We start from the raw sequence: 15900 nt of genomic DNA, 5'->3' as shown, positions 1-15900 counted from the left end.
ATTTCATTTCTTGAAAGAGTGCTTTTGTTCAATGTTTTTGACACATGTTTTTGGTTCATTTTTTCAAAAAAAATTCTGCATACATTCAATTTTTTTTTAGGAAATGTCACATTTGTGTTTTTTGGAAACTTTCATTTTCCTATAAAACTTTTCATCAAAAGCTCGACTTGTTTGTGGTTTGGCCAATTGGGCGAGGTACCCTATCACACTCATTAAGGCACTTCAATTTTCCAACCCGAAAACCTAGAGAACCTCCAAAGGGTTAAGAATCGATTTTTGAAAAAAAAGGTCATTTTTGCGAAACAAACACAAAGACGACTTTGAAAACATCGAATTGTAATTTTGATCATTTTTTACCTTCTCCTCCCCCTCTCCAAAAAAATGATGAATTTGAAAAATGGATCGATTAAGAAATCGAAAATCGACCATTCTTTGTAATCATAATCGAAAATTGGAACCGTCGATCAATCGAAAAAATCGATTTTTGAAAAGTCTGTAAAATTGATTTGTTATTTTGAACATGATCGATCATGCGAGATCGAATGCCTCAAGAATCGTAATAAATTGACTTTCGATCATGGTCGATGTTTGTTCGCGAAGTCGAAATCGATTTATGTGTTGGAAAAGGCAGTCGATTTTTTGCCTGTAGAAATCGATTCCGAAGGAAGTTTCTTGCTTCAGCTAAAGATATCTCGATAACAAAGCCTTGTGAATGGAAATGAACCACCTCTACTGATGTGGAATTTTATTCCCAACAATTTTGTTCCCTTCTTGTTTTTCGTGGGACCTTGTTTTTCTTTTTAAAAAATTTTTATCATTAGAAAAATTTAACACAATTCAAAATTTCTTCAGCTCACAATCAGTTTAAATTTATTTTTTTGAATGAATTGAGGGTGCGGCGGAAAAAATGGAGGGAAATGAAATGTTCTTTATTCATGGCTTAAATTTCTCATTTTTACAGTTCGATTAGTTTCTGCATTCTTTTGTTTTGGGGTATTTTTGGGGAAATTGGGCCTTGAAGGGCAGAGGTAAGTTTCAAGTCAGGATAAAATGATATGGGTATCGAATCACAAAATTGAGTCTTCCGGAGGGGAGAGAATTGAAAAAATTTTTTTGGAAATTCCAATGCAGGAAAAAAAAGTACACTAGAAGGTATCTGGGGCCCAAAACTTTGAAAAATGCAATATGTGTGTCAATATCTTTGTCTAGTCTCTTTGAGCGACTCGGCAGCTCAACGAAATTTTTTATTTATCGACTGTGGTCGTTTGTTAAAAATATTGAATATGTACTCGTATTTCTGTGGAAAAAAATTTCAAAAACAAACATTTTTTCATGTTTGGAAGAACTCGAGTTACTCACGAATATATAAATTTAAATGAAGGCGTAACGATGAGAGAGAAAAAAAAGGCAATTCCAGTAATTCGGTTTGGGCGATTTATTATTGATTCTCGCGTGTCGTAGCGGATTTTTTTGCTTTCTTTTTAAAGCAAAAAATTCTCTTTATTGGCGTAATAAGACGTCGGGACAAAGACGAAGACGAGGGCGAGAGACGAGTGCAAAACCAGCACGTTATTTCCGCACATTCGATGAATATTTTAAATACGCACGAATGACGCGGACGCGTCACGGTGCGCCCACACGCACGCACCCTTCACCCCTTGGGCTTCGCCCTTATTCAGGTCGTAAGGTAGTGTATGTATATGTCGGTATCGAATTTCGTGCTAAATTAAAAGTTGCCCGCGAAAGTTTCAATGCTCGTGTGTAAGTTAAACACCAGCTCCTGCTCCGGCCTCCGTACAGTACAGTCTTATCCGAAGTTAGGTTATACCGCTGTGTAGGAATCAGCTGCGATGACGTTTTCCTTCAGCCCTAGAGACGTGCAGTTGCACGCTATATTTTGGGTGCAAGGGGTACGGGTGGGCTGGCGAAGGTTTTTAACAACTCTAATAGTATTTTTGTCGCGCGCACGAGAGTAAAAAAAAAAAACAATATATCACGCGATTTGGAAAAATATCCACTTTAAAGTACTGTACTACATTAAAGGTAGATATAATAATGTAAAGGAAAAAAAAACAACAAACAACGATACTTGGCGGCGTGCACGAGGACGATGAGGATGAGAAGAAGGTGGAGGAGAACTGTTGAAATTAATAGTAACAGCATGTGAAAGAAAGGGAAAACCTATATAAGCACTAAGCAGTCCCTTTGGTAATGAAACGTTTCCTCGGTAATGATAGCTCTACGTAATAAACGGTTACGCCCGCTTACCGCCCATTCTTAGCGTTAGATTCGCCGTCAATCATTATTGTCAGTTTACCATAAAAATCAAGACCGAAGTATCGAGGTTTTAACCTTTTTGTTTTCGTTCTCGTTGTTCTTTTTTTTTCTATTATTACGAAGCTTTCCTTGTACCCCTCAGTACCCCTTCGTATTATGAGATCCTGCAAACCCCCTTATGGGGTTAGAAAACAAAGAGGGAAAGGTAAGCAGATAAGGTATAGAATGGATTTTCTAAGAGTTTAATTTTTCGCCACAATAGATAAGAAGATAAAAGAGCAGGTTGGTTGGAGGAAGGGATAATTTCATTAGATATTGTATCTGTTGGTGTAGTAGGAACTCGCGGAGTACGGATGGATGGGCATTTAGCCATTGATCCGGCTAGTGGTGGTGGTCGGTGCAGCGTTCTGGGTTGCTGCTGTTGTTGTTGTTGGTAATTTGATTGCGATAAGGTTGCGGACGATGTGCTTGATAATTGGATAAAAAGAAGGCGGCGTTTATAAGACAGTTTATACCATTTGTTACATTAAGATAATGGATGTAAGTTTCTTTAATCCAAATAAATATCTTATTACGTTGGTTATCCTGCGCCGTCTCTAGTCGCCCACATAATGTGGGAGAAAGATCGTAAAAGCTTGTAATTTCGAAAAAAACGGTCGTGTAAAGTGTTATCGATGAGCCGGGCCTTTTATAACGTCGAATCGTAAAAACGACGTTTTTTCCCCCATTTCGTCAGAAGTTACGATTTCATAAAAGCCTCGTAAAATTCTGCTTTTTCTGCTGCTACTGCTGGTGGTAGTTGTACGTATGTACTTGGAACTTACGCACGAGTATAGCAACCAGAAACAGAAGAGATGTCTATGGTTGTTGTGATGGTGGTGTTCCTCGAAACGATTCTATTTGTAAGGAAGGATGCTGCGATCGTTTACGTGAAACTGCCAAACGAGAAAAATTTTTCGTTTCAGCTAAAAATTGAATTATGAGAGAGGTTCTGCTAAGCTGTCTGCAATTCATTGTTGAGAGAAAGTAATGGCCAAGTGAGGGTTGTTTGTGGTGAGAAGGGGGTGGATTTAGGAAGTTTTTGAAAGATTCTGGGAATTTTGATTTAGAAAATTATTACCATTCGTAGTGTGAGGGTGTAAAAGGGGTCATCCCAAAAAATGTTCAAAAAATTTTGAGGAATGACAACCTGAAGGGATGGAATAAGATCAGTGAGATGAAATGTCAAGAAGTCGAGGTGATGTATTTTTTGGAAGTCTCAATCAGTACTTAATATAATATTTGAAAAAAAGGAAAGTAACATACGTACTAAAAGCTTATAAAAATCAAAAATTGATACTTTTAGACCAACTTCAAAAAAAAAAAAGAATAAAGATGATATTTTAATATTTTGTTAAAATGCCGAAATCTTGAAGCATTTTTCTGAAATTGAGGAAAAAACTAAACATTTTTTTTTTTTTAATCTAAAAGAACACAAAAAAATTGAAAAAACCAAGTAAGTATTTGATTTTCAAAAATGAAAAAAAAATCAGTAAAATAAAACAATTTAAATTTACTAAAATTATGATGATTACCTAATTTCCAAATAAGCCGAAAAAAATATCTATTTGAATAAATGGAAAAGCAATATTTTCAAAAAAAAATTATGGTTTTTTCTAAATATTTTGCTAATGTCGAATAATTGAAGGATTTTTCTAAAATTACATAAAAAATGTGGTTAATAAGGAACAAGTTTGAAAAAATTCAAAAAAACAAAACAGTTTTATCTGTTGAAAATGATGAGCAGATTTTTTTGTCACAAAAAAACACTGAAATGACTGGAAGGGGAAAATCTGTCGAAGTAAGTCGAGATACAGAACAATGTTGAGAGAAAACACCAGGAGGAAATATTTTAGAAAATTTTTCAAATAAATGAATATTTTTTAAAAATTATTAATTTTTGGGAAAATGTATAAAAATTGCGTGAACTTCAGACCATCGCCCTTCTCCTTCCTTCTTCGTCTTCCAACTTGTGAATTAATGAATTGAGAAACAATTTATAACTATCAAATCCTATACTTACTGGATCGCAATAATCAAATGATTGCTTCAGTCACGTGTTGAGCAGAATGATTCGTTAGAATTTTCATCTTCACCCTCATCTGCCTTCTTGTAATCCATAGGCAAAGTAGAAAGAAACCTGCTTGTCGAATATCGATGCTCAATGAGATGCATTCAAGTTCTAAAGCATAATGCGTTGGAGTCGAGGCAAGGAACAAAAGACCTTTCTGAAGTTTCTGCGGTCAATTGTCGTTTTGAAAAGCGCTTCTCCGGAGCTGGTTTTCTTTTCGCTTTTATTTTTAATCACCGCACCGCGTGTTAGTATAGTATACGAGAATGAATATTAATCCCAATTATTCGTATAAGTAGCGCGTATTTTTACCTTTTTTTTAACAATGTAGTCTGATTTATAACTCTGTACCGGTTCTCGAACGAAGCGCGTACATCGAGTAGTTCATTGTTTCGTGTGTAATTGCAAGAAGCGCTGCGTATGCAAAGAGAATGATTGTGAGAGAAAGAAAGATGGAAGACGAATCAAGGTACATATTGAGTGAGTTCGTGGACGCGTTTACCTTTCCGATGCGATTAATAAGGTACAGGAAAAAAAAGAGTTTAAACGATACCATTGTAAAGAATGTACTCACTCTTATACCTTTACCTACCTACGTATAGAGACTGGCCTACCTACGGTTTTATACGCTGTATTGACGAGCGTGAGCAACTGGGGAATAATTTGAATAGTATGCTGGGTTCGACTGCACCAATGTTGTTGTTTTTTTTACTCCTTTGAATCGATTACGCGAAGTAAAAGAAATGCTTTTAATGGGGTTTAATTAGGCTTCGAAAAGTGTGGGATTTTTCCATAGATGTATCGGTCGGGTATCTCAGTTCTTCAAAGTGCCATCTATTTGTATGGATATGGAAAACAAGTACGAAGATGTGTAAGAATTCAAATCGGTCACGCGAAATGAAATTTTACCTTTTCAGCTGCGATTTTTGCCATTATACCCGCCAACGCAACCATTTACAAAAGGGTGGTGCAAAGCGCGGAAATGGAAAGATATTGTTACTGTTAAGTTTACTGCTTAGTTAAACGATCCGATTATAGCGTCTTTAATGGTGGCATTTTTGTCACTTTTTATCTGTATTACATTATCACACCTCTCCCCTTGGGCACATCTGATTGCTGGTGTGGTGCGTCGTCTTCGTCGTCTTCGTATTCTCTCTTTCAACCCCTAGTTTTTGCACATAAACGGCGCAGTGATCTGCTCCCTTTTGCTTTTTTCTCTCCATCGGCGTGTATTTTAGTATGTGTCGGTCTGGGTGTTCTGGATTTTGTGGGCGAAACTGAAAAATAAAACGAGAAAACGAATATACGATATCGTCTAGTCGTTATCTTTACGCCGTCGTTTATTTATTATCCGATAGTTAAACGTTTTACTGTACTGATACCTTACTTGTGATTGCCTCTGCTCCTTGCCCTTTCCTCCTTTGAGTAGAGGGCGATACAACTTTATTGTAGGATAAGTATTGTTGTTTCGAGTTTGGTGTCAAATCAGTGTGGAAGGATGAAGGATGAAGGTAGCTTTGGAGAAGATGTTGGTACCTGGCTCACTGTAAAAAGAAAGCTCAGAAGGAGAAAGTGAGCATCTAAAATGACGAGAGCCTTTTTTTTTCCTCAATGGCTGTGTTCGCCAACGATGAAAATACACGTTTTACGGGGTTGAATTGAATGTACATTCCGGAAAAGGGTGCTTTAGGGATGTGGTTTCTTGGTATAATTACCGAATTGTAGATATAGAAGATGGCCGTAGTAACGCCTTTTAGACATCGTCGCTGCATTTTATTAGGAAATACTTAGTCGTATTTGCCGACGAGTTGAAGAACATTGTCATTATGCGACAACGACTCGAGATGGCGATGTGTTTTTGTTATTATATACTCGTGCTGGATGGGTCAAATTATTATACTATGGATGAGGAAAGAAGATGCGTGAAAACCACGTGAAATTGATTGCGGCTGGTGTTTGACGAATTGCGACGTGGTACATGGTGTATAATTTGTTTTGCGATTGTGGTTTCATCACTGTCGTCGGTGTGGGTTATTGGGATGAGAACGAATTGTATCGTGGTAACGGAGAGGGATTCCATTTGACGATATTGGAGGTGACATCTACGAGCTTTGGAGGAAATTATGGTTTCGATTTTTTTTGAAGATTTTGAGTGTTTTGTATTTATCTGTGTGAACTATTTACTTTGGTTTTCGGATCGAAGGACTCATAAGTTTGAAAAAAGTGTCGTCTACTTACTGTAAAAATTCAAACTGGGGCTTTTTTTGAAATTTTCTCGATCGCTCGCAATTTAAATTTCATCTTTATATAGAAATGAAAGTATGCTGAAACGCTCAAAAAAGGCGAAAAAATGCCCGTAATTGCTTAATGAATTATTTAATGGGCAACTTGCAATTTTTTTTGGAAAAATTTCACTAAGAACAAAAAGGAAATTTGCAATTTGTTTAATTGATAAAGAAATGGTCAAAAGATATGATCGCCAACTAAATCATATGATGAGGGAGGGAGGAGGTAACATGCTCTGCACCTGATATTCGATTCATCTGGAGTGGCCAAGCCTAAAAATTAGAAAAAATTTGGGTCCGGTATCAATTTTGCATAATTTGAAAAAATGTTCTTTTACATAATGATCCATTTAAGAAACTAAAGTTATAAATTATATTTTGAGAATCAAATGATTTTCAGAAAATACAAATATGGTCCTCAAAATTTTCGTAAGTCGAACTTTTGTCAATTTTGGTGGTAAATTCTAGTGTAATTTTTTGAAACGAAAAAAAAAATGTTATTTCGTAAAATTGCTTACAAATTCCTACCTTGGAAATTGAACGAGCCGTGGGCAGTGATGTGAATGGGATCAAATGAGCATTCCAAAAATACAAATTTGCTGCTGTCATTTGGAGCAAGATTTAATATACTTTCAGGATTTCAAGAAGAAGTATTATTTTTGGTATTGTTTTCGATTTTCAAAATTATATTTGGATTGAAGATGAATTAAAACTACCCTCTAGTTTCTAAAATAAAACTTAAAGAGACGAAAAATTTCAGAAAATTGCATTCATAGGCTAGGAACTTCTTTGCATTTGATGGAGTGATACACGTATTTTTGGAACCATTGAATGCAATTTCTTGGAGTTTTTGAGCCATTATCAATTTTTTGAAAATTAGAAGATGGTTTTTATCCTTTTGTAACTCATACTTGTATGATTTAAAATAATAACCCAATAAAGATTTTAAAGATTGAAAAAAATGAAAATAATAGTGTCAAAAATGGCTTCCTTTTTAAATTTTTAAATCGTGAAAGGTCTGGAATTCTTGGCACGTTTATTTGAGCTTATTTTCCAATCATTGAGACTCCCTGTTTGAAAATTTGAAAAAAATCCAAAAATCCAAAAATTATTTGAATGGCTGAATAAAATGAGTAAAACAATGTTTGAAAAAACTATAAAATTTCGTTGAGATTTCATGAAATTAGCAAAATGCTTCCTCAACGGAATTTGAATTAGCTCATCTAGAAGTTATTAACATTTTTATGGATTTCTTCAAAACTCGGTGTAATTAAAAAATAATAATTTGAACAATTTTCGTCCTATTTTTCGTAATTTGTAAATAGGAAACATAAACAACGTTTTATGACATTTTAATCTATTTTCAAAATGTTTGCAACAATATTTTCTGGAATTTTGAAAATTTTATGATGTTGTAACCATGGGTAAATTATTTGTATATGGATATTTTATGCAATTTTTGTGTGCTGATTCAACAATTCTCGTTCAGATTTTGGCAGGTTTTATTTTTTTCGATTTGTTTTGTATTTCAATTAGGTACTTTTATGGCGCTCTGAGGCACCTCAAACAATCACCTTTTTTTCTCATAAATGTCTGAAAGGCACTTTCTTGTGATTTCTTCATTTAAAAAAAAATCATTTCCTCGCTGATTCGAGCCTCTCCTCTTTTCGTCTATAGTTGAAGCCTTTTGTTTTTTTTGCGTTTGTCCCCTTGAATTTCAATGACTGTATTCATTATGTTTCTTTGAAATTTTTTATCAAGAATCTCGTCATTTGTGATGTTTCCCTTTCAGATCTTTTCTTTTTGATTTTTTTACCACCTACTTCAAGTTGTGTGGTCATTACTTCTCTTCCATTCAAAATTGATCATTTTTGAGTGATTTGCGATCATTTTATTGATAAAAAAAGCTTACAGACCGAGTAAATTCGAGACAAAGACGTACTTAACATCTCTACCAGCCGAAATTCGACTAGAAAAACATCACAGCTTGCTGCTGGTTTTCCTCGAATAATATTTTAAATCTTTTAAAATTGTAACGGAGCCGTGTGTCGTCTACCCCCTTCCTGCCCTCCCATCAGAAAAAAAACCTATTCGATACGCCATAATACCGTATAATTCTAGTGTACATATAATATTTTAATAACCTTCTTTTAACGTCTCGTAAGGGTCAACTCCAATACAACTGACTGAGTCACGATCCTTCATCACGGACGTTAGTATATCAGATCATGGCTTTTTGAATAGCGCGTTTTTTATAGCCTCGAAGGCCCGAGACTGTGTTTCTCTCTTTCTTACGCTCTCGTATAAAGCGGACCAAGTCTCGCGTTTTAAATTAATGGACCAGTATTGACGAAGCGAACATCTCGCTTAAATTTTAATCATCTCGTGTCCGCAGCGCCGCTGCTAGTTTCCCCCTCGCTTCATCACCACGCATGTACCTAGACCTACAAGACTGTACGAGTATAGGCAGAGCACATCAGACACATGTATGTGATACCGCTCCTTGTAGAGGAGTCGATCATCTCAGGCAAATAGTTTTAATTCTTAATACGTGTATGTGGGATTCAAAAAAAAAAAAAAAAGCTTCGAAGGTAATACCTAACGGTGAATTGGAATTGGTCTGATGTCTTGGCTGGTGGAGGTGAAGGTGGTGGCTGTGAAAAGTTCATCGCCGAGGTCCGTACGCCATCTGAACGAAATACGAGAAAGAAATACTATACCGGGGTATAGAGTATAAGATACAGCTATAAAGAATTAACGAGCTTACAGCTTTATCGAAGAAGAAAGCTTAGAGAAATCCTAGCGCACACCGACGGTTGAGGAAGAAAGAGTGAGACGAACCGAGAACCGCGTCGAGCGAGTAGCGAGGAGCACGATAACGATGAAGTTACTCTCTTTTTGCAAGACTCCGCTCCGCTCTCGACGAGCACACAGAGAGAAAAAACAGTTAGAAGGTCTGACATTAATCCTTAGCCCGAGCCTTTCGGCTCACCAAAAAAGAAGGATATTTCTTCTTCGAAGCGCGATGCGATGTTGCTGAATCTTCAGAAAATTAACTACGATCGGAGGAGGCGAGGGCGATGGCCGGTTTTTTTCTCTCTGCTGCTCTTCTCGTAGCTTTTATGTATTTTTTTCGCTTCTTTTCTCCTCCGCACTCTCGCTCTGTCTGTCTTTTGGTTCGTTTTTAAAACTCGCTTTTTCGGTCAAGATAGATCGTTTCCAATTTTACAACGCCTAGTCTTCGCCAAGCTGCGTATATCCGCATCGTCCACCAATACGCTTTTAATGGTTTGGTTCGTCGTGGTTTCGCCTCCGCTCGCTTATGGATGTACAGAAAGGCTTGCGAGGCCAGGATGGAGCTATAGTTGTGTTTGCCCTCTACCCCCTATAAGCTTACCCTTACTTAGCAGTCGATTCAGACGCGATAAAATCGATCGAATTTTTATCCCGCTTTAAAAACAATTAATATGTCCGAGGAGCGTGGGAAAAGAAAGAATTAAACACCAACTGGTACTTTGAAAACAACGCCAAAGTCTAAAGTTTTCTTCGAATAGTCTATAAGTTGTGTAGTTTTACTTCAAACCCTCCCTAGTATACTTTCTTTATTCTTCTCTGGACTGGGTTGGGCTGTTAACTCGTAAAAATTTCCCACTTGTGAGTTCTTTTTGATCAGTGTGTTCTTTAAATTGAGAGAAAAGCTCAAAGTATGGCTAAAAAATGACTCAAGTACCTTTCTGATGTTAAAAATTGTCAAAATATACGTTCAGACCCTCATCTGTCCACTTTTTCCAATATTTGTATTTTTAGTCTGAAATCATTTTATTTTTCCGAAGACAAATTCAGCTCGTAGAACAAAACCATCAAGTCTAAGACAAGTTGACTGTGCATATCAGACGTAGGATGTTTTAATTTCTTTAAAGGCATCAATAGTTAAACGTTTGAAATTAAATATCTCGAGTATTATTGGTCATTTCCGCACAAACAACAGTATGCTTTTAATGGTCGTTTATTGAAGAATTGTTTCTCATGTATATCGCTGGAACTTCCGTTAGATTTATTCGTATATATTTTCGTGTACTGCACGTCTCGGTCCCTTGAGGTCTGTCGGCCGCTCAGATGACATTTAAATGTCGACGGGTTGGATATTTCTCTCACACACAAAGCATAGAGAGATGTCCGATGTCCACGTTCTCAACAGCTAAAAACCCGTATTAATGAAACATAATGTCACCAAAATCAAAGAGACGAAAATTTAAAGTATCTCGTATAGCGTAACAAGTTAGCACGGAGAGTATGTCTTGTGTGTGAATTATGTACCTCTATGTCCGAAAATTATCGTGGAAACACGATAGCGGTATTTTATAAGACCGCGCGATTATTTATTTATTATTTCTTCTTTTTTTTTTCATACCTGTATATACGTATTTTTATACGCGAAACCTATCATTATAAATTCGTTTGATAGACACGCGTAAAAAGGTAGAAGAGTTTTTGACTTTATTTTATTTTTTATGATACGCGGTTATAATATTGTCTTGTTTTTTATGTACGAATTGCAGGCATGCAACGAATTCACCACGCACGTAATGAATCTGTTAAGAGAACAGTCACGGACCAGACCGATTACGCCTAAAGAAATTGAAAGAATGGTGCAAATAATTCACAAGAAGTTCTCATCTATTCAGATGCAGCTGAAACAGAGCACGTGCGAAGCTGTTATGATCTTACGGTCCAGGTTCCTTGATGCGAGGTTAGTCTTCATTTATTGTGGTTTACGGTTTTTTTTTCTTTCTAGATACTTAGTCTGTATCTTTGATATGTCTACTTGGACGTGTAATTTTTTTTAGAATGTAGCGTTATTTTTTATGATATTAGAATAGTTGGAATTTGATGTCGGTTTTTCAAGAGTCTGAATGCCGAGTTATTTTTATTGGTGGGGGAAGTGTGATTACTTGAGCACTAGAGCGATTAATGGGAGGAGGGCGAAGTGGAATGTCTTACTTTTGTTGTCAAAATTGTCAACATCTCGTTTATTGTCACAATTTTTCAAAAAAAAAAAGTTTAATTTTTACGAGTTATTTTCAAAAAGTTTCGCTTTTTACCAAATCACTAAAAATGTTGCTATTTCAACTAGAAATTCAAAAAAATGACAAAAAGTTTGGTTTTTGTAGTCACAAATTGCTGAAAATTGCTCATTTTTTGCAACAAAATTTCTAAAAACTTCAAATTTTGTGCCTAAAACTACTTGATAGTCTCGCTTTTGTTTTGCCAAAAATTGCTTTTAAAAAAGTTCTGCTCTTTACTGAAAATTATGAAAGTTTGCTTTTTTTCGCAAAAAAGGTTGTTTTTTCGTCAAAATTGGTAAAAATCCTACTTGTTTGTAAAAACTGCAAAAAAAACATATTTTGTAAAAATTTCCAAAGAGGCTTGCATTTTTATCAAAATTGCCAAAAATTCTTGTTTTTTGTCAAAATTGCAGAAAAATGACTTTTTTGGTCAGAATTTCTAAAAAGTCTTGTTTTAGTTTTTTTTTTCATCAAAATTCTGCATTTTTATCTAAATTGCGAATAAAATTTGTATTTTTCCAAAATTGCAGAAAAATGAAATTTTTTGGTCAGAATTTCTAGAAAGTCTTGTTCTAATTTTTTCTTCATCAAAATATCCAAAAAATTTTGTTTTTTGTCAAGATGGCAGAAAAATGACTTTTTTTGGTCTTTGTTTTGTGTCAAAATGGCGGAACAATGACTTTTTTTGGTCAGAATTTCTAGAAAATCTTGTTCTAGTTCTTTTTATCGAAATTCCAAACATTTTGTGTTTTGTCAAAATGGCAGAAAAATGACTTTTTTTGGTCAGAATTTCTAGAAAGTCTTGTTCTAGTTTTTTCTTCATCAAAATTGCCAAAAAAATTTGTTTTTTATCAAAATGGCAGAAAAATGATTTTTTTTGGTCAGAATTTCTAAGAAGTCTTGTTCTAGTTCTTTTTTATCAAAATTGCCAAAAAAATTGTTTTTTATCAAAATGGCAGAAAAATGACTTTTTTTGGTCTGAATTTCTAAGAAGTCTTGTTCTAGTTCTTTTTTATCAAAATTGCCAAAAAAAATTGTTTTTTGTCAAAATGGCAGAAAAATGACTTTTTTTGGTCCGAATTTCTAGAAAGTCTTGTTCTAGTTTTTTCTTCATCAGAATTGCTAAAAAATCAATTTTTCAAAAAATTACTTTTTTTGTCAAAATTTTAAAAAATTCTATTTCTTGTAAAAATTGTAAAAAAAAATCCAAGTTTGTCAAAAATTCTGAAAAATACAGTTTTTTGCAAAAAAGTTGCCAAAAAATCCTACTTTTTTGTCAAAATTGCCTAAAAGTTCTATTTCGTTTCTGAAATTGCCAGAAATTCTTTTATTTGGTAATAATGTTTGGGAAAACTTTAATTGAACGACAGAAAAAGTGAATTGCACGACAGTAAAATCCCACGACGAAATCGTGTTTTTGAACGACAGGGATTTAACGACAGTTTTGGTCATTAAAACGACAGCATTGAACGACAGACCTTGAACGACTAGCATAGAAAATTCACGCCACGAAAAAGGGAATGCACGACGAACATGGGAAAGCCCGACGAAATTATTTCAATTGCCCGATACCCCAAATTTTTGTCCTCTCGTTTGAATTAGTGAACATGAATGGAGCAGTATTTGTGAATAATGAATGGTACGCTTGTTTCAATAAGTGATATCTTATCATTTTCGTTTCATTCATGTCTTTGTTGAATAGTTATATCCGAAGTTTTGGCGATGTAGGTACGTGCTCAGTACACATAAGTACATTGAACTACGTATAACATTACCTAAATTGGACTTCATATTCGTGTTCGGGGTGTTCGAGTCATATGGAAACGACACCAACATTATGAAAATATCTGAACTTTCAATATAGTGAAAATTGAGTTGGGGGCAGAGGCACTGGAAGGGTGTGGATGCGGGTAGCAAAAAATTGCACATTCGTTTTCGGGGTGTTCGTTTCATATGGAAACGACACCAACATTATGAAAATAGCTCAATTCTTAATTTAGTAAAAATTGAGGTGGGGGCAGGGGCACTGGAGGGGTGTGGATGAGGGTAACATGAAATTGGACGTCATATTCGTGTTCGGGGGGTTCGATTCATATGGAAACGATACCTCGTTTACCAAAAACAATAATTTACACCAGAATCCATTTTTAACCCCCCTCTGTTGGTTTTTTAAATTTTTGACCACGGCCCACCAAAAATTTTTTTTTGAAAAAAATACCTATATGTTTTTTAGGGGTTAAAAACACACTTAAAAATGCTATTCGCATTTTTGTGCTGAATCATGATCATTGCTAAAACAGGCAAACAAAACTAAAAAACGCCATTATGAGGGGAAAATATGGGGGGAGGGAATTGAAATTTTTTGTGGGGTTACCTCTTATGGATGTTTACAACATGCCAAAAAATTGAAAAAATCGGTTCACATGGGGCTGAGAAAATTTTTTTATTGTAATTTCAGAAACGGGGGGGTTTCTCAAAAACGGGGGAGGGGTCTGGGGGTCTGAAACTTACCTGACGGAAGGTGCTCAAGGGTACCCACCTTCCATGCAAATATCAACCCTGAAGCTCTCGAGGGCAAATTCACCATACTTATCCACCTACCTATAGCCTTTGATTTTGTGAATAAATTCGTCGCTATTATCATTATGTCGTCGTTCATTTCCTAAAGTCGTCGATGCATTTCATTCTATTTGTCGGGCATACACTGGCGTTCATTTGATTTTCTTGGCGTGCACTTCAATTTTTGTTGTCCTGCGATTGTTGAAAACTGTTTCCGTCGTTAAAAAAGTGGTTTTGGGACGTTAGCATCTGTCGTGCAAAACACTTTTTTTCTGTCGTTCGAATGATTTAATCTGTCGTGCCGATAAATGGCACCCATAATGTTTTCAGAGAAAGTTCATTCGGGAGAATGATCGTTTGAGAAATTTGGGTAATCTGATTCGATGATTCAGTTAGACAGAAAATAAAAACGTTTGGGAAAAGTTTATTTGGGAAAATGGCCATTTTTTAGATAAGTTACATAATATGTATGTTGTTCAGATTTTACGTGTCAGAATCCAAATTGAATTTGAGGTTCGTAGATTGTGTAATGAATAATAATGGGCTAAAAAATTGAAATCATATCTTTCATTGTTTGATGGTCAAAAATTTAAAAAGAATATTCCAAATGGACACAATGATCTTTTAAAAAATGCTTCCTACTTCCACTGGAATTTTTTCGAGTTCTCATTTTTGAAAAACACTCATCTAAGGTCTCGAAAAATTGCAACCTAAAGTCAAGATGAATTTCTCAACAACGCAACGTTGTTTTATCTTGGTGAAAAATTGCGCCGGCGGTTTGAGAAATTTTCTGGTATTTTCCTAATGACAAAAGTAATTTAGAATCGAATTTATAGGCAATCGATATACGGAGTATTTTTGGCAATTTTTTTATTTTTATTGTAACCGAGCCAATTGAAAGGCGAATGTTTTTTCTAAGTTGATAAATTTTTTCCTGCGGTTCTTTCTTGGAAGTTTCCATTATTAAACGATGAAGAGCAGCAATTAATTTGATGAATTCGAGGAACTTTTTTCGACATACTATTCTACGATTTTTGGTTTCCATTCGTGTCTGGATAGTGTTGAATATCTTTCTTCTCATGTTGAAAAAAAATGTGATTCTGAGTGTTGATCGATTTCGTCTGGAATTAGGTCGTTGGTTAACCTTATGCTGAGAAATGCGGGTCGAAAAAAGAAACATCATTTTCAGAATTCGAAAAATAAACGAATGAAAAAATTTTTACCCAATGCAGGGAACACCCTTCGAAGTTTGAACGATATTTTCTCCACTCAACTAGATGCTTTTTAAATCAAAATCTTCAACGTCAGTATTGATCCCGTCTGAAGTTGGCTTCTGTATAAATGAAGAAATTGCCGCGACAAAAGATATTTATATTCGTCTTCTTTCTCTCTCTCTTCGCCTCAAAAAACTACGTATAAATTCACGGTCGACGTATTAAAATGTCTGGCGGCTTTGTTCGCGCCGCATCACCGTCGTCTATAAATTAAGCCATTAAATTCGTCAGAGATTTACTGTTCAAAGTTTTTCGACTCGGTATAAACGCGAAGTCGAAGCAAGAGAGCTGAAAAAAATCCTAGTATAACTGAGAAGACGAGGGAAAAA

General features: G+C 35.4%; 1 protein-coding gene across 4 annotated transcripts in view; it reads left to right on the top strand.

The window, feature by feature from the left end:
- The window catches only part of exd (extradenticle), a 163770-nt gene that overhangs the window by 123788 nt on the left and 24082 nt on the right, over positions 1–15900 (top strand). For all 4 annotated transcript variants that reach the window (XM_065343753.1, XM_065343754.1, XM_065343755.1 and 1 more), the window contains exon 4: positions 11232–11422. In XM_065343753.1, coding sequence (XP_065199825.1) covers positions 11232–11422 — 191 coding nt within the window. The remainder of the gene's footprint in view (positions 1–11231; positions 11423–15900) is intronic.

The sequence above is a fragment of the Planococcus citri genome, chromosome 1 (assembly GCF_950023065.1).
Source record: "Planococcus citri chromosome 1, ihPlaCitr1.1, whole genome shotgun sequence".
Lineage (NCBI taxonomy): Eukaryota > Metazoa > Arthropoda > Insecta > Hemiptera > Pseudococcidae > Planococcus > Planococcus citri.
Note: the sequence above shows the minus strand (reverse complement) of the source record. Positions and strands in the feature narration are given on the sequence as shown.